Consider the following 22,384-nt stretch of genomic DNA (forward strand, 5'->3'; position numbering starts at 1 on the left):
GCTCACAGGCACGCCTGATTTAGGGTCCTAGGCAGACCAACCTCCAATCAGGAATCGATGGAGGTGGTGTAGATACTACATTAACTTTTAACGAGGGCCTCGTTTCTCCTAAAAATAAGATACCAGGTGGGGTTCTAGGCAGGGTTGGTGGCAGGAACCCAACAGACGCTGAGCTGGACCAAGCCAGGCTACGTCTCCCTCTCTGCGGCCGCGCACCCGGCTCCGTCGGCGCACGCGCACGCAGGGGCCGGCCGGTCCTGTGCGCACGCATCGCGCACGCCGGCGCCTTCCTTTGGGAGCCCGGGCCGGTGGCGCGGGCGCTCGGCAAATGGAGTGGGTGCTCGCGGAAGCGCTGCTTTCGCAGAGCCGGGACCCCCGGGCCCTGCTTGGGGCGCTGTGCCAAGGGGAGGCATCCGCGGAGCGCGTGGAGACGCTGCGCTTCCTTCTGCAGCGGCTCGAGGACGAGGAGGCGCGCGACGGCGGTGGCGCAGGCGCGCTCCCGGAGGCGGCGCGCGAGGTGGCCGCAGGGTACCTCGTGCCACTGTTGCGGAGCCTGCGCGGGCGCCCAGCGGGCGGCCCGGACCCCGGTCTGCCGCCCCGCCACCGCCGGCGCGTGCTGAGGGCGGCAGGCGCGGCCCTGCGCTCGTGCGCCCGCCTGGCTGGGGGCCCGCAGCTGGCTGCCGCTCTGGCTGAGGAAGCGCTGCGCGATCTGCTCGCCGGGTGGCGCGCGCCTGGCGCCGAGGCTGCCGTGGAGGTGCTGGCGGCCGTCGGGCCCTGTTTGCGGCCACGCGAGGACGGGCCGCTGCTGGAACGCGTGGCAGGGGCTGCCGTCGCCCTGGCGCTAGGCGGGGGCGGGGACGGGGATGAGGCCGGGCCCGCCGAGGACGCGGCGGCGCTAGTGGCCGGGCGACTGCTGCCAGTGCTGGTCCAATGCGGCGGGGCGGCGCTGCGGGCCATGTGGGGCGGGCTGGCTGCGCCCGGGACGTCCCCGGGGTCGGGCCGCGTAGAGGAGAAGCTGCTGGTCCTGAGCGCCCTGGCCGAGAAGGTGCTACCCGAGCCCGGCAGCGATCGCGCCCGCAGCGCGCGCGAGGCGGACCCGGACGCCCGGCGCTGCTGGCGCTTCTGGAGGACCGTGCAGGCGGGGCTGGGCCAGGCGGACGCCCTGACGCGCAAGCGAGCGCGCTACCTACTGCAGAGGGCGGTAGAGGTGTCGGCGGAGCTGGGGACCGACTGCACCTGCGGGCCCCAGGAAGGAAACGGTACCTGCCTCTGACCCCCAGCCCAGTGCTACCTACTTGGCTGCCCCGGAGGGGAGCCTTCATGCTTCTGAAAACTAGCTTATCGGGGTCGCCACTCCGATCCATGCAGAATTTGGTTATTCCGGGTTGTTCCCCTAAAGCCTGAAAACCTTTGGAACCCCCTCTCGAGGGTGTTCTCTGAAGTCACAAATCACTGCAGTTGGCAACGTTCTGACCCAGAGCAGGTGGAATACAGCACCCGTGGAATAGTTTAGGAAGATGATGGAGCCCGTGTAAGATTTTACAGACCCAAATCTAGCACTATATCGTGGTAGATTTATCCCAATAGGAACGGTTGATAGATCTATCAAGTTGAAAGAAAAATTATTTATTATTTATCTGTACTGACCAGTGGATTGAGTCTTGAGTGTTAGAATTAAGCGTCCTAGAGGCCATCACTCTCTTTTGAAATTTCTCCTGGTAATTAGGAACAGGATTTACTAATATTTGTTAAACATGTTTCTTAAGTCGACCTTTTGAGTGTATTTTTGCCATTAATTTAATAGAATGAATCAGATTTTATTTTTTGACTTTCTGAGCTGTGCTCCCTGCTGTGTGCAAGAGTAATGAAACAGCAAGGCCTCCCTTCAAGTTGGTATGTTACTGTTGATTGGTTTGACTTCAGTCATGTTAAATTTGCGTTTAAACTATCAAACTACAAAGTAGATTGACTCAAAATTGTCTCAATAGAATATTTCTACTTTTTCAGCGGTAGCTGACCATGTATTAGAGGTAAAGGATTTTTGTTTGGCTGAAGTTGTGAGGTTATATTTTCAAGTAATTTTAAAACATTAGATGGATGTGATCATCCCTGAGAGTTTTCACTGGAAAACATTTTAAAAATCATCAAAAGTTAAACATTCATTTATTTGTATGAGTCAGTTATTTTGCAGTTTTTTTTTTTTTTGATGGAGTTTCACTCTTGTCACCCACGCCGGAATGCAATGGCACAATATCGGCTCTCTGCAACCTCTGCCTCCTGGATTCAAGTGATTCTCCTGCCTCAGCCTCCTGAGTAGCTGGGATTACAGGCATGCGCCACCATGCCCGACTAATTTTGTTATTTATTAATAATTTATTTATTTTATTATTTTTGTTTTTTTTTAGACGGAGTCTCGCAGTGTCGCCCGAGCTGGAGTGCAGTGGCACGATCTCGGCTCACTGCAACCTCCTGCCTCCTGGGTTCACGCCGTTCTCCTGCCTCAGCCTCCCGAGTAGCTGGGACTACAGGCGCTCGCAACCACGCCTGGCTAATTTTTTTTTTTTTTTTTTTTTTTTTGTATTCTTAGTAGGGACGGGATTTCACCGTGTTAGCCAGGATGGTCTAGATCTCCTGACCTCGAGATCTGCCCGCCTCGGCCTCCCAAAGTGCTGGGATTACAGGCATGAGCCGCTGCGTCCGGCCAGTTATTTTGCAGTTTTAGTGATGAGCAATGGTGTTTCCATGCTTCCTGCAACTCCCATTTCCTCTGTTACAGAAAGCAAATCCTGTGGCCTCTTTTAACGAAATATTTTGGGATTTACCCCTATGTCTTGACATAATATATCTTAGTTATATAATAAAATATATTGTCACAGTTAAAATTTTGGTTAAATGCTGCTCACAGGTGATCTATGTAGGAAACTGATCATTTTTCTCTTCCTGCAAGTTTTTCATATAATTTTGACGTTTTAAAATGTGTTTGATTCTTTCTATACTTACCACGGATTCCTTCTTAAATTCTTAACCAGTTGACTAAATCTTTCCTCTACAAAATCAGATCATCAGAGGTTTTATACGTTTTCCTAAAGAAGCTTCTCTCAGAGTCCCCTTACATGCCCAGATGTGGCACGTTTCTCCCTGTGCCTGGTGCATAGACCTCACGCTTACCCTGGGATTCCCTTCACCTGGGTGCTTTGTTGGATCTCATTTCCTGTAGTTCCTATCTTCCTCTTTCTTGCTTTACTCACTTGTGTCAGCACAGTGCATTCTCTAGCAGTTTCCTGAAATAGGATTTTTTTAAGGTCTTGTTTGTCTGATAATTCCATCAAATGCTCCTTTATGTCTGCCATCATGTTTTTCTCTCATTTCCATTTGACACTTTTGGAGTTTCTCTCCTGAAAATCCCCATCTGCTCATCTGTTCATGCATATTGTTTACCTTTTCCATGAGATCTTTTAGCATATTAATTTTAGTTACCTGCAAGTTTGATCCCCGGACCATCCAAGTTTGGCTTTGTTTTCTGTTGTAGTGTTTGGCTATGGAGTCGCTCTTTTTATGTCTTACTGTAATAACAGTAGAGATGGAAGTAAATATTTCTGCCTAGGGATAGGCACCTTTACTTTGTGGCGTTGAGTTAGTCTAGCTTGTAGTTGAGCTGGGTTTGGCGTTGGTTGCTGTATTTGTTTTCAGTGCACTCTACAAGCTTTTCCCAGGTGGATTTTGTGGCTACTTGCATCGCTGAAGCCTGGAATCCCAACAGGTTTTTCTCCAGCCTGGGAGGCCTGTGCCACACTTGGAGGTCTTCAGCCAAGGCTTTGTCCATCCCTCAGGTAGACTGCTGATGCTTGTTCCTTGGTGCAAGAGATGAGGCAGGGGCTTTTCATTTCTTCCACTGCAGCCTTGTATTAGGCCCCATGTGTCTGAGCATCAGCATTCCTGCTCTTTCGCTGTCTCTGCTCCCTCTCCATGGGAATAATCATTGCCTCCTACTTAGGGGTGGGTTTAGTTTCCTGGCCCTCACCTGTGGCAGCTGCATCCTGCACGTGTCTGTGGTAGGTCTTGGGTGTAGTGTCCTGCCCTCCTCCAGCACCTGCAGACCAGCTTTGTATCAGTGCAGGATATCTGGCAGTAGAGGGTTTTCTTCCCCTTCCACAGCATAAGATGCATTCGCCTAATGTCAGTGCAGGGCGAAGGGAGCAGGTTTTCTGTTCCTGCCCTAGAGGCAGCCAACTTTTGCCTGGTATGAAGTCAGGGACAAGGGTGAAAGTGTGGGAGGGTTTCCTGCCCCTCCACAAGGGGCAGACAGCGTTGACCTCCTGTCGGAGAAGGATCCAGGAGGGCAGGCACGTTTTGGCAGTTGATCACCAGCTTGTACTCCTGCAGGGCATGGCTGGGCCTCTGTAGTTAGTCCTGCTGCCCTGGGTGCCTCCTCCGGGGATCTCCTGCCCTGGCCACAGTCTCTCTTGAGAGCACCAGGGCAGGCTTGAAGAAAATTGCTGGTAAATGGATGTGGACTCCTTCAACAAGCTGTCAGGCTAGCCCACCTTGGTCTTTAAAAACTTGTCAAAATGCCATTTTTAAAACTGCTTTTTGGGTGACCATGTCTTCCTCCTGTGCCGGAGTTAGAACAGTTTGTGTGGCCTTTCCATTCTTGGAGCGGCTTCCTTCCTTTTGGAATTCAGACCACCTGGTTGCATTGTGACCTCAGGTCTGATGCTCCCCCCACCCACCGCACAACAGTTTAGGATTTTGTAGACTTTTCAGCCTTTCCTCTTTGTATGACAATAACGATCTCCTATGGTTTTCTATATCCTAATCAGCAGCTGAAACCATACATGTCTAAGTGCCTTTATTTTGTCCTCACATTCATTGATTTTTTTGACTGAGGGTAGAATTCGAGCCTGGAAGATATTTCCATGCAGAATTTTAAAGGTATCGATTGTCCCAGAAGCTAAAGCTTCCTCTGTTGAGAAATCTGAAGCCATTCTGAATCCTGTTTGTTTATACAGGAACTGTTTTTCTCTATGGAAGTGTGTAGGATCAGTGGCTCTAGCATTCTGAAATTTCACAGTTTTGATAGGTGTCTATTTTCATCCTTGTGCTGGGCACTTGCTGGACTTCCTATGCAATCTGGAAATTGTGTTCTTCAGTTCTGGGAAATTTTCTAGAATATTTTGTGGATAACTTCGTCCCTTTCTGTTTTCTGTTCTTTTTTTAGATATTGAACTTACTGGAGTTTCTTGAAAGCATCTTTTCTAAGGATTTTCTATGAGTTTTTTTTTTTTTTTTTTGAGACAAATCCTCGCTCTTGCCCAGGCTAGGGTGCAGTGGCGTGATTATAGCTCACTGTAACTTCAAAATCCTGGGCTCAAGTGATCCTTTCATCTCAGCCTCCGGAGAAGTGGAGATGATAGGTGTGTACCACCATGCCCCGATAATTTTTAAAATTTCCTTGTAGAAACAGGGTCTTGCTATGTTGTACCAGGCTGTTCTCAAGCTCCTGGTCTCAAGCAATCCTCCTGCCTCAGCCTCCCAAAGTGTTGGGATTACAGGCATGAGCCGCCATGCCTGGTCAGAATGTCCCCTATTTAATAATATCCTGTTCTTATAACAGTACTGTCTTCTTAAGATATTACTGAAAGCTTTTTTAAAAGTTTTCTTCTCCCTGTGTAATTTTATTTTCTCCAGTTTCCTCCTCCTCCTCCATTTGTTTTGGTCTTGATCTTTAGTTTAGAGGTTTCCCCAACTGTCTGATGATTTTAGATCCCTGTTTATGTTTAAGGATAAGAAATCAAAATTGGGTTTAAAGCTCTAAGCCCATGAGTGGTGCTGTTGACTGAACTTCACCATAAGGTGATTTGGCCAAGCCATTTCACTAGGGAATCTTGGATGTATTTTGAGGTCTTTCCTCCTGGGCTGGCCAGATTCTGCAGAGAACATCTTCCGGTTGTCTGATGCATAGTGAGGGCCTGGCCAGTATTCTGGGACCTGAGGGGACAGGTAGAGAGGAGTCTCAGCATCCAGGGTGCACACATGTTCGCTGAATCCCCTTTGTCAGTAGGACTAATGTCTGCTGTGTCCTGCGCCTCCCAATTTGGAGACCCACTATTTTACCTCCTCCAGAAAAGCAGTTCTAGTCTTTTTCCTGTTTAGGACATAGGAAAGGGGCCTGGGGATATGACTGTTTCTTAAACACTGAACACATCCTCTTTAGTTTAGCCTCACTTTTCACTCCACTTACCAGAAGTAACTTTTGCAACCACTTCCTTTGGTTCAGGGGGATTTTGCAGTGTAAATCAAATTGTTTCCTGGCTTTCCCTCAACTTAAAATTCTCATGACTTGAGTCAACTTGGCTTTCATCTGATTTTCACATTCTGTATTTTACTGCTGTTGTCTGCTACCCGTGTCCTCCATTCTTTTGGGGTTTTGCCCTTGAAAAATCCTTTACTGTTATAGTGAGATTCTTAGGGAGAGAGAGTAGAGTTTATATGTGCAAATCTGCCATTTTTACCCAGAACTCCAAAACAGTAATCCTAGTGTTAAAAAAAAAAATCTCCCTCAGATTCCCAAGCCCCCTATCCAGGCTCTGATACAGGGGCACCTCCATTATTAGAGAATATATTTGGTAATAGTAGTAGTATCTTAAGAACTGCTGTCGTTGAGAAACTTAAGAAATTTGCAAGAGGAAGAACTAATTTTCTTTTTTAAACCATATCAGGCCCAAGTCTGTTTTGGTGGTCTGAGAAGAAAAAAGATGAACTTCTAAAGTTTTGGGAAAATTATATTTTAATTATGGAGACTTTAGAAGGAAATCAGGTAAGTGTTTTTCTATTTTAGCAAATCCTATAGTAGATAACAATTTTTCTTTTTTAAAAACATTCATTAAAAGCAATGCAAAAATACCAACTCAGATATAGCTGGTGATGATAGAATCCAAGTATACTTTGTTTTCTGGCATAAATGCAACTTAAGAGTGTAACTTGTTTCAGTAAGTTAAAGAATATTTTCAGTTGACTAAAATTATTCAAAAATTTGATCTTCCCTTGCCATTCTAAAACTTTAACATTTATCACTATCAGTATCACCCAAATGGCTTGTTACAAAGTATAAATTGCCATGCCCTATCCTCAGACTTTCTGGTTCAGTAGGTCGGGGTGGGGCCTGGGACTTTGAGTTTTTTTTTTTTTTTTTTTTTTTTTTTTTTGAGACAGAGTCTCGCTTAGTCGCCCAGGCTGGAGTGCAGTGGCGCGATCTCGGCTCACTGCAAGCTCCGCCTCCCGGGTTCACGCCATTCTCCTGCCTCAGCCTCTGGAGTAGCTGGGACTACAGGCGCCCGCCGCCTCGCCCGGCTAATTTTTTGCATTTTTAGTAGAGACGGGGTTTCACAGTGTTAGCTAGGATGGTCTCGATCTCCTGACCTTGTGATCCACCCGCCTCGGCCTCCCAAAGTGCTGGGATTACAGGCGTGAGCCACCGCGCCCGGCCTGAGTTTTTTTTTTTTTTGAGACAGAGTTTTGTTCTCTCACCCAGGCTGGGGTGCAGTCGCATGATCTCAGCTCACTGCAACATCCGCCTCCTGGGTTCAAGTGATTCTCCTACCTCGGCCTCCCAAGTAGCTGGGACTACAGCCACGACACTGGGTAATTTTTGTATTTTTAGTAGAGACGGGATTTCACCATGTTGGCCAGGCTGGTCTCGAACTCCTGACCTCAAGTAATCCACCCACCTCGGCCTCCCAAAGTGCTGGGATTACAGGTGTGAGCCACTGCACCTAGCCAGGACTTTGAGATTTTTACACGTTCCCAGGTGATACGTATGCTGTTGTTCTGGGAACTCATGGGTTTGAGAACCATGGTTTCCATTCTGCAAGTTGGGGACCACAGAGGTGCCAGCCATCTGTGGAGTCATTGCGAGGTGTCAGTCCAAATGTGCACCAAATCTTGTTTGTGGACTTTAAGTAAATAATTACTTATATGTGCTAAATGTATATAGATGCAAGGAGGAGGAATAAAGAAAAAGCATTTCTAAATTCAAATTAACTTTTATGGTTTTCTTTAATCAGTAGATCCATAAAACCCCCATTATTTAGAAACTTTATCCATATTTTGAAGGATATGTATTTATCCATATTTTGAAGGATATGTAAATTCTCAAACAAACGTGTCAGCAACTTTGGCTACATGGTATTAAGAACATGGAACTCCGAATTGGCCCTTCTAAGTGTGTGCTGCCGTGAACAACTTGAGTAACGGAGAAGACATTTCAGTTTTTTTTTTCTCTTTGCAATATCTTAGTATTGGCAGTCCTACCTGTCTCCCAGGACAGTTGAGAATTCTATGACATGATTTATGATGATCACTATGTAAATGGCAGACTTTAACATAGCTATAATGTGGTTATATTCATTAGCTTTGCCATACTCAGTCTTACATACCTGAATCATACTGTTGTTTGAAAAACCGGATAAATGAGGCTCTTTCTACATATGTTTTATAAGAAGAGCTACTGTTAAATAAAGAGATGAAAATTGCCTGATATTTTTCAAGATGCATTTTCATTTCATATGATTTTTTTGCTCTTATTTTTAGATACATGTTATAAAGCCAGTTTTACCAAAGCTAAACAATCTGTTTGAATATGCGGTGTCAGAGGAAAATGGTAACGATTACTTTTATTTTTTTAATAACATTTATGGTTTTCCCCCGATTTTATAACTAATTCCTGTTCATTGTAGAGAATTTTGAAAAACTATAAAAGCGTACATCTTGTAATGCTGCCACCAAGAGGTAACAGCTGTTACCATTCCAGATACATACCTGGATCATGTTGCTCATGTTTATCTCACTTAGCATAATAACTATATCCATCTACTCATATCCTTAAATCATCTTTAAGAACACAATTTTGGGCCAGGCATGGTGGCTTATGCCTGTAATCCCAGCACTTTGGGAGGCAGAGGTGGGCGGATCACCTGAGGTCAGGAGTTCAAGACCAGCCTGGCCAACATAGTGAAACTCCATCTCTACTAAAAATACAAAAATTAGCCAGGCATGGTGGTGTGTGCCTGTAGTTCCAGCTACTCGAGAGTCTGAGGCAGGAGAATCACTTGAATCCAGGAGGCGGAGGTTGCAGTGAGCCAAGATCGCGCCACTGCACTCCAGCTTGGCGACAGAGCAAGACTCTGTCTCAAAAAAAAAAAAAAAAAATACAATTTAAAATAGCCACAGAATTTTCTATAATTTAGAGAGATGGTTAATTTTTTAAACTGTTGATGATGGAAAATTTCAAACATTTATAGAAGGAGAAGAGTGTGTGTGATATACCTACCACTCTCTTTAATAATGATCCTCTCATGGCCAGCCTTGCTTTGTCTATCCTGTGTAGCCTTTCCTGTGCCCTTCCCACTAAATGGTTTTGAAGCACATCCCTAGATGTCGTATCATTTTATCTGTGAATATTTTAGCTCATTTCTTTAAAAGATAAGGACTTGTCGATAGGGTTTCAATGATGACATAGTCTGTGGTTTTAATAATTGCTCTTTTTTTTTTTTTTTGAGATGTGGAGTCTTGCTCTGTTGCCCAGGCTGGAGTGCAGTGGGATGATCTCGGCTCACTGCAACCTCTGCCTCCCAGGTTCAAGCAATTTTTTTGCCTCAGCCTCCCGAGCAGCTGAGATTACAGGCATGCGCCACCACACCTGGCTAATTTTTGTGTTTTTAGTGGAGATGGGGTTTTGCCATGTCGGCCAGGCTGGTCTCAAACTCCCGAGCTCAGGTGATCCACCTGCCTCGGCCTCGCAAAGTGCTGGGATTACAGGCGTGAGCCACGGCGCCTGGCCAATAATCGCTCTTTGTTATGTATATCTTTGTAACTGCTTCCCATTCTTATTCACTTAGTATATCTTTTCCAGTGTTTGTTAGAGTTACTTGTCTTAAGTTTTCAGTTATTGTTCTGTATCTTGTACTTCTTAGGAAGAGAAAATTCCGGGATATAATTTCAAATATTGTTTATAAGCCCTTGATCACTATATTATGAGAGCTTTTTAGGAGATACACAGTGAAGCTGGAGCTTCCTACATGTATCTTAATAAAATTAAGTTTAGATTAATGAAATAGCTAAATGCAGCCCAATAGTGTTTTGGCCTGTGTTCATATGAATGATAAAATGCGACATTATTGTGTTTACACATGAGAATTAACCTAGGTAAATGGTTTTTAGTGCCTACTCTAGATAATTACAACTTTAATAGTTTGACCCCTTAGGAATTGAGCTTTATTCAGCTGATTGCTGTAGTTGTTTTCTGATACACTGGGATTTTTTCGCAGACCATAAGCATCTATAGTTGCACCTGGGGCTAGAATTTAATTGAATCTTGTGACTTCACGTAGGCATTTACCATTAAAACGATGCTCTTATTACCACATTTTGCCCACAGCTCTTGGCAAACCAAATCAAATAGCAGTGACTGATTTTGAAAAATTACCTTTGCCAAAGAGTTGAACAGGCATCTTGGTGTAAATTACAAATAATGGATTAATTTATTTATAGAATGTCATGAGTTAAAAATGCTGAGTATTTTTCTCTAACATAATTAAAAGATACTTCAAAAGAGTTAGAAAAATATCTGTAAGATATTTATTCCATGTTTTTTATTTGCTCATTCATTTATATATTTACTGAATAAATATTTACTTAGTGTCCAGTACATGCTATTAGGTTGGTGCGAAAGTCATTGCAGTTTTTGTCATTTTTTTTTTTTTTTAAATGGCAAAAACCGTAACGACTTTTGCACCAACCTAGTAATTACTGGCGGTAAAATGGTGAGAGTGATGTGGTATTTTTCACCTGACTTTTGTGTTTTCCATGAAAAAATAGTTTTGATTGTAAGGTGTAGGAGGGGAACAGACAAGGAGCTGATGAAATGGACTAATGGGTGAGTGGGGTAGTCAGGGAAGGCCTGTCTTATGATGACATCTAAGCTAAGAGTCCACGCTGAGGAGGCACCACCTGGGGCGCAAACCCTGAGATGGGAGCAGCTGTAGGAGGCAGAACAGAAGGACCAGTGAGGCTGTAGCAGAGTTGGTGTGTGGAGCGGGGGATGAGGTTGGAGTGGCAGTCAGGGTCAGTTCATGCCTTGTTTGGACTTTATTCTAAGAACAATGAGGAGATGTTGAAGGATTTTAAGCAGAGGTGTGACAATTTCATATTTCTGTGTGAAAAATGGATTGAAGTGGGATAAGAGAAGAATTGGTTGAAACTATTCCAAATCTGAAGTTCCAACCTGCATGCATGGGGTAATATTTAATTTTTGTACACTGTAGCAGTTATAGCATTTATTTACAGTCTTTCTTATTTTTTCAAACCTCTGCCTCCCAAGTTCAAGGGTTCAAGTGATTCTCATGTCTCAGTCCCTAACCACCCCCCTGCCCCAGTAGCTGGGATTACAGGCATTTACCACCACGCCCGGCTGATTTCTGTGTTTTTAATAGAGATGGAGTTTTGCCATGTTGGCCAGGCTGGTTTCGAACTCCTGGCCTCATGTGATCCACCTGCCTCGGCCTCCCAAAGTGCTGGGATTACAGGCACGAGCCACTGTGCCTGGCCCATTTACAGTTTTTCAAAATGAAGCTGCCTGAATACGGAATACTGAATACCAAAATTATTTTGGTTAACATACTCATATGTGACTAAAAACAGGCTGGATGCAGTGGCTGCTACCTATAATCCCAGTGCTTTGGCAGGCGGAGGATGGAGGATCACTTGAACTCAGGAGTTCAAGTCCAGCCTGGGGAACATTCTGAGAGCACGTTTCTAAAAAATATTTAAAAAATTGTCTGGGCATGGTGTTGCATACCTGTAGTCCAGGAAGCTGAGGCATGAGGATCGCTTGAACCCTGGAGTTTGAGGTTGCAGTGAGCTAGAATTTTGCAACTGCACTGTAGTCTGGGTGACGTAGTGAGAACCTGTCTCTCAAAAAACCTTAACAAAAACTTTTTTGTAGTGTTACAATGAAGTTATTGTGTTTGTCTGTACATGTATTTGTTTACGAGTATGTAGTCTTGATGGTGAAACAAAGACAGAAGCAGATGTCAGCATTAGATGTTTATTTCCACAGGATGTTGGCTCTTTCACCCATCCTGGCATATGTGTATTTATAAAAGAATGTTTGAAAGTGAAAACAAAATCCTGACCAAAGAAGGTGTTATCCATTTTTTGGAGCTGTATGAAACAAAGATTCTTCCATTTTCACCAGAATTTTCTGAGGTAATGACAGCCTATCCCCTTCCTTCCTCCCATTGTTGAAAAGTGAGAGGTAAAAATACACTAGGGTTCTATATCAGCAAGTAACATTTTGTTGATTTGCATCCAACAAATCATATTTCTCTAAACCCAGCTTTCCTATTTGGAAAAAAGCTTATGTTGTTTCTCAACAAGCCAAAAGGTAGAACTGCCTGCATTATTACCATTGTGAAAAAGTAGTTCTATATTATCAATATTCAGACTAGCGTAAGTCAAGAATCATAAGCATAAGTCAAGTTTTCTCCGTATGAAAACTGGTATAGAAGCTTTCAGGTGATGCTGTTCTCACGGTTCTGAGCCACTGATGACTGTTACTCGTTTAGCGATGCTACTTCTCCAGTTCTGACTCAATGAATTGCTGTTGTCTACTTTATGAAATAGAGATTGCCTTCTGAGCAATATATATTAGAATCTATACTTCCATTTGTCAGGAACTACACGAGGCAGAGACGGTGGGAGTTAGAGCTGCGATTTTAAGTTTTATATTATGGTGCCATATGAATCCCATGATGACTTCCTTAGGTACAGTAATCTACCTCTCATTTAGAGGTGATAGAAGTCAATGTTTTTCTTCTTTTTCTTTCAATAGGTTTTTTTCTTTTCTTTTTTTTTTTTTTGAGATGGAGTCTCACGCCTGTCGCCCAGGCTGGAGTGCAGTGGCATCATCTCAGCTCACTGCAGCCTCTGCTTCCCAGGTTCAAGTGATCCTCCTGCCTCAGCCTCCCAAGTAGCTGGGATTACAGGTGGGCACCATCACACCTGGCTAATTTTTGTATTTTTAGTAGAGACCGGGTTCTGCCATGTTGGCTAGGCTGGTATCGAACTCCTGACCTCAAGTGATCCACCTGCCTTGGCCTCCCAAAATGCTGGGATTACAGGCGTGAACCATTGTGCCTGGCTGCTGCTGCTGCTGCTTTTTTTTTTAAAGAATGATTGAATTTATTTCTCAGATAGTGATACAATTTTTTTTTTTTTTTTTGAGACAGAGTCTCACTCTGTTGCCCAGGCTGGTGTGCAGTGATATGATCTTGACTCACTGCAACCTCTGCCTCACGGAATTAAGGGATTCTTATGCCTCAGCCTCCCAAGTAGCTGGGACTACAGGTGCATGCCACCATGCCCGGCTCAGTTTTGTAATTTTAGTAGAGACAGGGTTTTGCCATGTTGGCCAGGCTGGTCTCAAACTCCTGGCCTCAGCCTCCCAAAGTGCTAGGATTACAGGTGTGAGCCACCACACCCAGCCTAAGTCAGTTTTTTCTAATTATTTTAGTATGTGCTATGGTGTATTGATATGCATCATGTTTCTACATTCTATTATTTGTGTACTTCATGTAAGCTTGCTTTTCTGACCAGTATCTAATAGTAATTTTTGAGTATAATTTTTTCCTCTTTATCCTCTAGGCATAGGGGCTTCAGTTTTCTCTTGAGTATCTTTTTGGTTTTTCTGTCATTACCTTTATTTTCTAGCATATGTTTCTTCTTTGGATTCCTTCCTTCTTTCTTGACCCAACACATGAACTCTCTTCTTAGTGTGGCATACATTTTAATCAGGTGGGAAAATTCTGTACTTACTTTGTTTTTCTGGTAGAATTAAGCTTCCCCTCCAGGACCATCAGTAAATTTCACCTGCAGCGTAAGAGATCAGCTTTGCTTATAGCAGGTCTTCTGTAAGCCTTTGTAGGATGTTCAGTCAGGGAAGCTGACTTCAAAATTGCATTTACAACTAAGTTTCAATTATGTGTCTTTTTTTTTAGTTTATTATTGGACCATTAATGGATGCACTTTCAGAGAGCTCTCTGTATAGCAGGTAAAGAGACATTATGTTATGATGTATTTGATACATTTTCATATTAGGAGACCTGACCAGATTGTTTAATGCATTTGGCACATACGGTATGTTGCTGAATAGACAGTCAAGTTTTTCTTATCGTGTGGTCCTTTTCCTGTTTGTTATTCTTGCATTCTGATTTGCACCAAGTGTTTCTCCTTTCTTTTTTCTTGTTTCCTTTTTTCTGCCTTGAGCTCCTCTATTCTTGGGCTGTTGGAAACTGTCTTCTGTAGCTCACTTTCTTCTCCCTATTGCTGCTTTCTGCCCTCTTGGAAGTTGTAATGACTTTGGCTAACCAATGCTTTAAACTTATTTTCCTTTTTCTTTTAACTTAGTTTCAGACTTACAGCACAGTCTTGAGAATAATCCAAAGAATTCTCATTTCCCGTTCGTCCATATTCCTCAAATGTTAATATTTTACTGCATTTGCTTGATCGTTGCATCTCCCTGTGTGTGCCTCTTTCTTAGCTTTGTCTGCTGACCAGACTTACTTATTTATATCTTTTCCAATGCCTGTCTGTGCGTCCATCCATTCATCCATATTAAGAACCATGAATTCACACCAGGACGTCCAATTTCAGTTCAGTACTGCAGGGTTCATTGTAACCTTTTCCTTTCCATATCTGGCAGTGGCTGCTTTTTTCATCCTGTCTCTACTTATAGGCCACAGTTATGTTTTGAAAAGGTTGACAGTGAGAAGTTTGTCAGGATTGTACCTTAGCCTCATTTTTTTGAGCATCATTTATGACTCTTGAATTCTCATCTTCAAAAATCTCCTCTGCTCTTGAAATTGTCTTTCTAATATTAACTAAATTTATAGTTGCATCTTGAAACAGAGCTACATCCCCCCACCAGCCAATTTCTTGAAACATTTTTAGTCTGTGCCACATTATATTAATATTTAGTCCTGTTTAATAATATTGAAAGAGCATAGCAACGCTTGATTTGCCAATTATTTTTAGTTTTCAAATAACTCATTACTATTGAATAGTTTTCTGTAGCAATTAGACAGCTGGAGAGCAGTAAAACCAATGAAAAGATCTTGGTGTTTTCTAAGAGTTGACAAACACATTTATTATGAAATGCCTTCAGTTTTCTAGCACTCTAATGTGTTCGATTAGCAGATAATGTTCCTGGAAGAAACATATAGCAGAAAAATGTGACTTTAGTAGATGTTAACAATTAGATGCTCTTGCAAAAGTAATTTATTACTAATATATGTCTTTGTTATGAATGTTACTTCTTTTATTTTAGACGTAAAGATTTAAAGATTACATGTTGGGAACAATAAAATATAATTTAAAATTATCATTTCAGGCTCTTATTTTTTATGATACTATTTAGCAAGATTTATATATGTGGAAGGGAAAGTGTCATAAAAAGGAAATCCTCAGTGTAGTAGGTTATTATCTCACGTCCGTTTTCCTACGAGGTCCTGATGTTTCTATAATCAGAAGGATTCTCAGAATTTTACTGAAAAATGAAATGCAGGTTCAGAAAAATAAGACTGTCTGATTGTTTTATTGTTGAAAGACTTTTGGGCCATGGTCTATTTAGGCTGGTTTCAGTGTAATCACTTGTAAATAAATGTTAAATATTTGTTTTCCCCCGTCTCTGTTTGTAGGTCCCCAGGCCAGCCGATAGGAAGCTGTTCTCCATTGGGACTGAAATTACAGAAGTTTTTAGTCACGTATATTTCTCTTCTTCCAGGAGACATAAAGAGTATGTGTCAGTAAAGGGTTTTTTTATAATGCATTAGCTTACAATTTTTTTTTTTAGCAAATTGGTTATAAGCACCATCAACTATTATAATAAATATTTTCAAAATGGTTTCCTTTTCCAGGATATGCATATTTTCTCAGATTCATACAGTATCTTTTTTTGAGTTCACACTTTAGTCATTGTGTATGACATATTACCAGTACTGGCATGAGTAGCATGGAGGTAATTTTAGAAGGTGTGCTGCAATTTAGCCGTCTTTTCTAATTGTCTACTATTCAGTTTCAAGAATTAGTAAACTATATTCAAGAAATAGGGAACCTGGTTTTAGGAAAAAGTAGTGAACAGAATACTCATTGTGGCAAGTTGTCCCTTTATAGATATTAACTTAGGAAGATAAGAAAGAAAAAATAAGCCAGGTGCAATGGCTCCCGCCTGGAATCCCAGCACTTTGGGAGGCCGAGGCAGGCAGATCACCTGAGATCAGGAGTTTGAGACCAACCTGGCCAACACAGCGAAACTCCGTCTCTTCTAAAAATACAAAAATTATCCGGGCATGATGGTGTGTACCTGTAGTCCCAGCTACTTGGGAGGCTGAGGCAGGAGAATCACTTGAACTCAGGAGGCGGTGGTTGCAGTCAGTCGAGATTGTGCCACTGTACTCTAGCCTGGGTGACAGAGCAAGACTGTCTCAAAAACAAAACAAAACAAAAAAGCACTTGTTTTATGTAAGACCTTGTCCTAGCGCCATCCCCATTCTTCAGGTTCATTCTAATGAGGTAGGTGGGAAAGCAGAGCACAAAAGCCGTGTGATTTTTGTTTGCTGAGCAGCAGCAGGACCTACTCTGCTTTGTGAGTCCTTGTGTTACTCCCACCTTTGTGATTTATAAAATGAGCCTAGGTATGAAATATGTATTTTTTTTCTTTTGTATTTAATCTGGCAAATAGGATGACAAGATGGCCAACGGTAATGTCTATTCAAACGTCAGAAAAAAGGGAAAATGTGGTCTGTATACCATGACTTCAAATTTATAGAAAATTGATTGTTTTGATTACTTTTTCTTTAAAAAAATGAGTTAATGGAGAAGATGGAGAAGATAACTATTGGAGTCATCCTCTTTTTTTTTTTTTTTTTTGAGATGGAGTCTTGCTCTGTTATTAGGCCGGAGTGATCTCAGCTCATTGCAACCCCTGCCTCCTGGGTTCAAGCGATTCTCCTGCCTCAGCCTTCTGAGTAGCTGGGACTACAGGCGTGCACCACCACACCCAGCTAATTTTTGTATTCTTAGTAGAGACAGGGTTTCACCATGTTGGCCGATATGGTCTCGATCTTTTGACCTCGTGATCTGCCCGCCTCGGCCTCCCAAAGTGCTGGGATTACAGGCGTGAGCCACCACACCCAGCCTAGAGTCATTTGTTAGTTTGGTAGATTTCAGGAGTTTAATTAAGCATCTGGGCTGCAGCCACATGGGGATGAATTTATCAGCCACATTGCTGCCTCGCATGTCAGTAGCACACGTGAGTGAAATGATGTCGGTCAGAGCTTCCCAGAATTTGAGAGCCAGGTGTTTGTGGTCCAGGACCAGGCATATCACAGATGCTTGGTAAATGCGTTGAGTCAATGCGAAATGGAAACTTGGCCATTGCCATCTTCCCAGTGTCATGAGTGAAGTGTTAGGCAAAAGATGAGATTTACTGGATTTAATTAGTGCAAATGGAAGAAAGAAAAACTGAGGCCAGGAGTTCAAAAAGAGCAATTAAAACTTTCATTCACAGTCACTTATTTTTCAGTCATGTGTCCAGTGAATATCTTCTGTGTATTCTGAATGTCTTTCATACTAGGTATTTCAAAAGATAGAAAATACACATAATGTCCTTTTAGGAGCTTCTGAGGATTTCTTCAAAGTCATTCTACAACTATGTGAGAAAACACATTTTCACTAACTGCATGAGCTAAGGGTCCTTAACAAATCACACATTAGCAGAGAGGACAGAATGAAGCAGTATCCCTTTGTATCTCAAAATAGAAATATAAACGATAGTAATTAAATCCAAGGTAGTCAAGAAACAGCCTATGAGAAAGATGTTACTGTTTGCAGATACTAGAGGCTACTAACCATCAATACTTCCTATCCTGTTTTTCCTTAACATCTCAAATAGAAGAATGGCTTCTAATCATAAACAATTTATCTTTTACCGGCCAGGTGTGGTGGCTCACGCCTGTAATCTCAGTACTTTGGGAGGCTGAGGTGGGCAGATCACCTGAGATCAGGAGTTTGAGACCAGCTGGCCAACATGGCCAAACCCCATCTCCACTAAAAATACAAAAATTAGCTGGGCATGGTGGCACATGCCTGTAATCCCAGCTACTCGGGAGGCTGAGGCAGGAGAATTGCTTGATCCCGGGAGGTGGAGGTTACAATAAGCCAAGATCGAGCCACTGTACTCCAGCCTGGGCAGCAGAGTGAGACTCTGTCTCAAAAAAGAAAAGAAAAAATTACCTTTAAAAAAAATATAGCTCCATGGGTATCAGAATCCCTATAGTATAGTAGAATACTTATCTTACTAAAATAGAAATGAAATTAAATTAACTTTCTTTTACAACGGCTTTATTGAGATAGAATTCACCCTTTTAAACCATTTGATTCAGTGGTGTTTAGTGTATTCACAAAGTTGTACAGCCATTACCACTGTCTTAATTCCTGAATATTTTGATCACCCTCAAAAAGAAGCCCCAGGCGTATAAATAGTCACTTCTCATTCTCTTCTACCCATAGTTCCTGGCAGCCACGAATCCTCTTTGTCTCTATAGATTTGCATATTCTCAACATTTCATATCAGCGGAATCATACAATACGTGGCTTTTTATGTCTGGCTTCTTGCACTTAGCATAGTGTTTTCAGGGTTTATCCATGTTGTGGCATGTATCATCAGCATTGCATTCCTTTTTGTGGCTGAATAATATTTCACTGTATAGATATTTCACATTTTGTTCATTCATTTCATTGGTAGACATTTGGATTGTTTTCACTTTGACTATCTGAGTAATGCTGTTATGAATGTTCATGTACAAGTTCTCTTGGATATATACCTAGAAGTAGAATTTTCAGTTCTCTTGGATATATACCTAGAAGTAGAATTGCCGGGTCATGTGGTCAGTCTGTTTAAGTTTTGGAGGAACTGCCATACTGTTTTCCACAGTGGCTGCACCGTTTTACGTTCCCTCCAGCATTGTGTGGGGTTCTGGGTTCTCCACATCCTCCCAGTTCTGATTATTGTCTGTCCTTTAGATTATAACCATTCTAGTGTGTGGGAAGTGGAGCGTCACCGTGGTTTTCACTTGTATTTCCCTAATACCTAATGGTATTGAGCTTCTTTTCATGTGCTTATTGGCAACAATGATAATTTAAAACTTTTTCTTTCAGGTAACTTCCTATTGAAGTTTATTCGGAAGATGACAAGTAGGCATTGGTGTGCTGTTCCCATTTTGTTTCTATCTAAGGCTTTGGCAAATGTCCCAAAATATAAGGCCCTGGGTATAGATGGGCTTCTTGCTCTCAGGTAATTTACTCTGAATATGTACTTGTATGGTTATTTGCCATGACTTTCCATCAATGTATATATTTTTCCCTCTGCTTTAATCTACAGTAAATGGAAATAGTTAATATTGGCATTGGGATGTTTGAGCTCTTAATTTTACATAAGAAAAAAATTAAAAAAATATATTATTCATATAGTTGAACTTACTTTGTTTTACAAATTACTGGTTTAAATGTGTATTGATGATATGTGCTGTTGAATTTTGACCTCTTTAAATAAGGCCAGTAAGTTTTTTTTTTTAATTTGTAGGTAGAAAACTAAAGATAAAATATCAAACAATAATATTTAATAGAAAGTATTTCAAAAATGTTGGTAAAAAGGAATTTGAGGAGATGAAAAAAAGAAAAAGTATTTCAGTAAATATAAACTTCTTTAAAAGCATCTTCATTTATAGTTTTGTGTGTGTGTGTGTGTGTTTTTGAGCTGGAGTCTCGCTCTGTCACCTAGGTTGGAGTGCAGTGGCACGATCTCGGCTCACTGCAATCTCTGCCTTGTGGATTCAAGCGATTCTCGTGCCTTCGCCTCCTAAGTAGCTGGGATTACAGGTGTGCGCCATTACTCCCAACTAATTTTTGTATTTTTAGTAGAGTTAGGGTTTCACCATGTTGGCCAGGCTGGTCTCAAACTCCTGACCTCAGGTGACCTGCCCGTCTCAGCCTCTCAAAGTGCTGGGATTACAGGTGTGAGCCACTGTGCCTGGCCTGTAGTCTTATTTTTAAGAGACTTGTTTCATAGTAAAATTGAGCTCTAATAGAGGCCACAATGGGAAATAACAGCTTTGAAATTCTGTTGACTTTCTGCATTAGAAATTGTAGATGTTATAAATCAACTTGTTGATAATCACAAATTATCAGAATTGTCTTTGGGAATACGGAACTGCATTTTTTGTGTTTCGATGTCAGGGATGTTATTCATTGCACTATGATCACACATCAGATTCTTCTGAGAGGGGCAGCCCAATGCTACCTTCTTCAAACAGCTATGAATTTGCTAGATGTGGTAAGTTTCTCTTTTGTTACTTCCATTTACAAGTCTTTCTTAGTGAGTGGTTGTGCAGAAATGAGTTAACATAGCAGACCTATGACACTACCATTAGAAAGGCCTGCTTGTAAGGTTGGCCCTTGGCTGGCAATGGGACCTTGGATTTTGGGAGGATTTACACTATCCTAACTGCTAAGAGTGGCTTATTGTATCTAAAGTGTTTGTTCAATGTGGTTTATGCTGAAAACCTGCTTTCTTTCTGGGAGTCTGGAATTTCAGTATGTATGAGGCAAAAGGTACCTGCATGACCATGTTCCAGTAAAAGCCCAAGGCACTGAGTCTCTATTGAGCTTCCCTGGTAGACAGACTTTCACTGTGTTGTCACAGCTTATTGCTGGGGGAGCTAAGCGTGTCCTGCGTGGCCCACTGGGAGAGGATTCTTGGAGCTTATACCTCGTTCCCTTTATACTTTTCCCCTCATCTTCCCCTGTATCGACATTCAAGGAATATATATGGTGCATATTCTGTGCTTTTTACAAAGCCTCAATAAACATTGCTTACTACAGGGGTCAGCAAACTCTTTCTGTGCAGTGCCAGGTAGCAAACATTTTTTAAGCTTTGCAGCTGGCTTTATGATCTGTGTTGCAACTTCTGAACTAAATAAACAGGCGTTGGCTATGTTCCAACACAACTATTTACAAAACAGGCCGTGAGTAGTGTTTACCAATGCCTGGCCTAGATAGAGCAAGGTATCTTCATTCAAGATGCACAACCTTAAGGGAATGAAAGACTTAGGTGGTTTTCTTAGTCGGGATCATTTTTATGGCATTGAAAATAATCACTTTTTTTTCTTCTGAGACAGTTTTGCTCTTATATCCCAGACTAGAGTGCAGTGGTACATTCTTGGCTCACTGCAACCTCCGCCTCCCAGGTTCAAGTGATTCTCCTGCCTCAGCCTCCCAAGTAGCTGGAATTACAGGGCACCTGCCACCATGCCCGGCTAATCTTTGCATTTTTAGTAGAGATGGGGTTTTGCCATGTTGGCCTGGCTGGTCTCGAACTCCTGACCTCAGGTGATCCACCCGCTTCGGGCTCCCAATGTGTTGGGATTACAGGTGTCAGCCGCTACGCCTGGCCTCACATTTTGATTGAAAGTAATTTCTTCTTATAGAATTTTTTTTTTTTTAAGATTGTGACCATCTTTAAGATAGTAACGTCAATTTTAAGTTAACATGGTATCTTCGTGTTAAAAGTTGAATAATATTTTCTTTTTATTTGCTTTCTTTTGATTTAGCTAATGATACTTGCTTTCTTTTGATTTAGCTAATGATAACCTACTTTAAATAGTATTAATTGGTTGCCTCCACAGTGGTTTTAGTTTATTCAGTTAAACATTTTAATATGAGTAATTTTTAAAATCTTTTCTGCCCTGCCCAGGAGAAAGTGTCACTTTCTGATGTCTCAACTTTTCTCATGTCTCTGAGACAAGAGGAATCCTTAGGACGAGGAACTTCATTGTGGACAGAGGTGAGATTGAAGATAATTTAATAAAGTCTTTGAAAACTATAAAAAATGATTTTCTTAATGAATTTCTGAGTAACCATTTATATAAAATATAATGATTGCTTTGTTATCTGTCAACAGAGACTTTGAAATATTGTATATTTGCTTTGAGTGGACTTAACTAATTCTACTAAGATGCTTATGGAGAGGTGGGAGAGAGGAAAATGTTTGCAGTAGAGGTAGACCTATTTAGAAGAAAATCTTTACTTGCTAGTGGGCAGATCTCAACTCTGGATGAGATGCATTAGGAATAATGACGATGTTAGACTCAAACACAGTAAGTGACACAAACTCCTCTTTCTCTTTTTTCTGTCATTCCTCTCCCCCGTTGTCCAGTCCTTAACGTTTTGGTAATTCTGAGTTTGTTCTGACTTTTTGCATCCAATTCATCAT

At 42.1% G+C, this 22,384-nt stretch overlaps 1 protein-coding gene across 1 annotated transcript in view; it reads left to right on the top strand.

Annotated features, from left to right (window-relative positions):
* Positions 1-251: 251 nt before the first annotated feature.
* The window catches only part of LOC105464111 (tRNA guanosine 2 -O-methyltransferase TARBP1), an 87,768-nt gene continuing 65,635 nt past the window's right edge, over positions 252-22,384 (top strand). The window contains exons 1-9 of the mRNA XM_011711782.3: positions 252-1,259; positions 6,720-6,817; positions 8,590-8,659; positions 12,116-12,264; positions 14,055-14,107; positions 15,753-15,850; positions 19,273-19,408; positions 20,350-20,446; positions 21,866-21,955. Coding sequence (XP_011710084.2) covers positions 329-1,259; positions 6,720-6,817; positions 8,590-8,659; positions 12,116-12,264; positions 14,055-14,107; positions 15,753-15,850; positions 19,273-19,408; positions 20,350-20,446; positions 21,866-21,955 — 1,722 coding nt within the window. The 5' untranslated portion in view covers positions 252-328. The remainder of the gene's footprint in view (positions 1,260-6,719; positions 6,818-8,589; positions 8,660-12,115; positions 12,265-14,054; positions 14,108-15,752; positions 15,851-19,272; positions 19,409-20,349; positions 20,447-21,865; positions 21,956-22,384) is intronic.

The sequence above is a fragment of the Macaca nemestrina genome, chromosome 1 (assembly GCF_043159975.1).
Source record: "Macaca nemestrina isolate mMacNem1 chromosome 1, mMacNem.hap1, whole genome shotgun sequence".
NCBI lineage: Eukaryota > Metazoa > Chordata > Mammalia > Primates > Cercopithecidae > Macaca > Macaca nemestrina.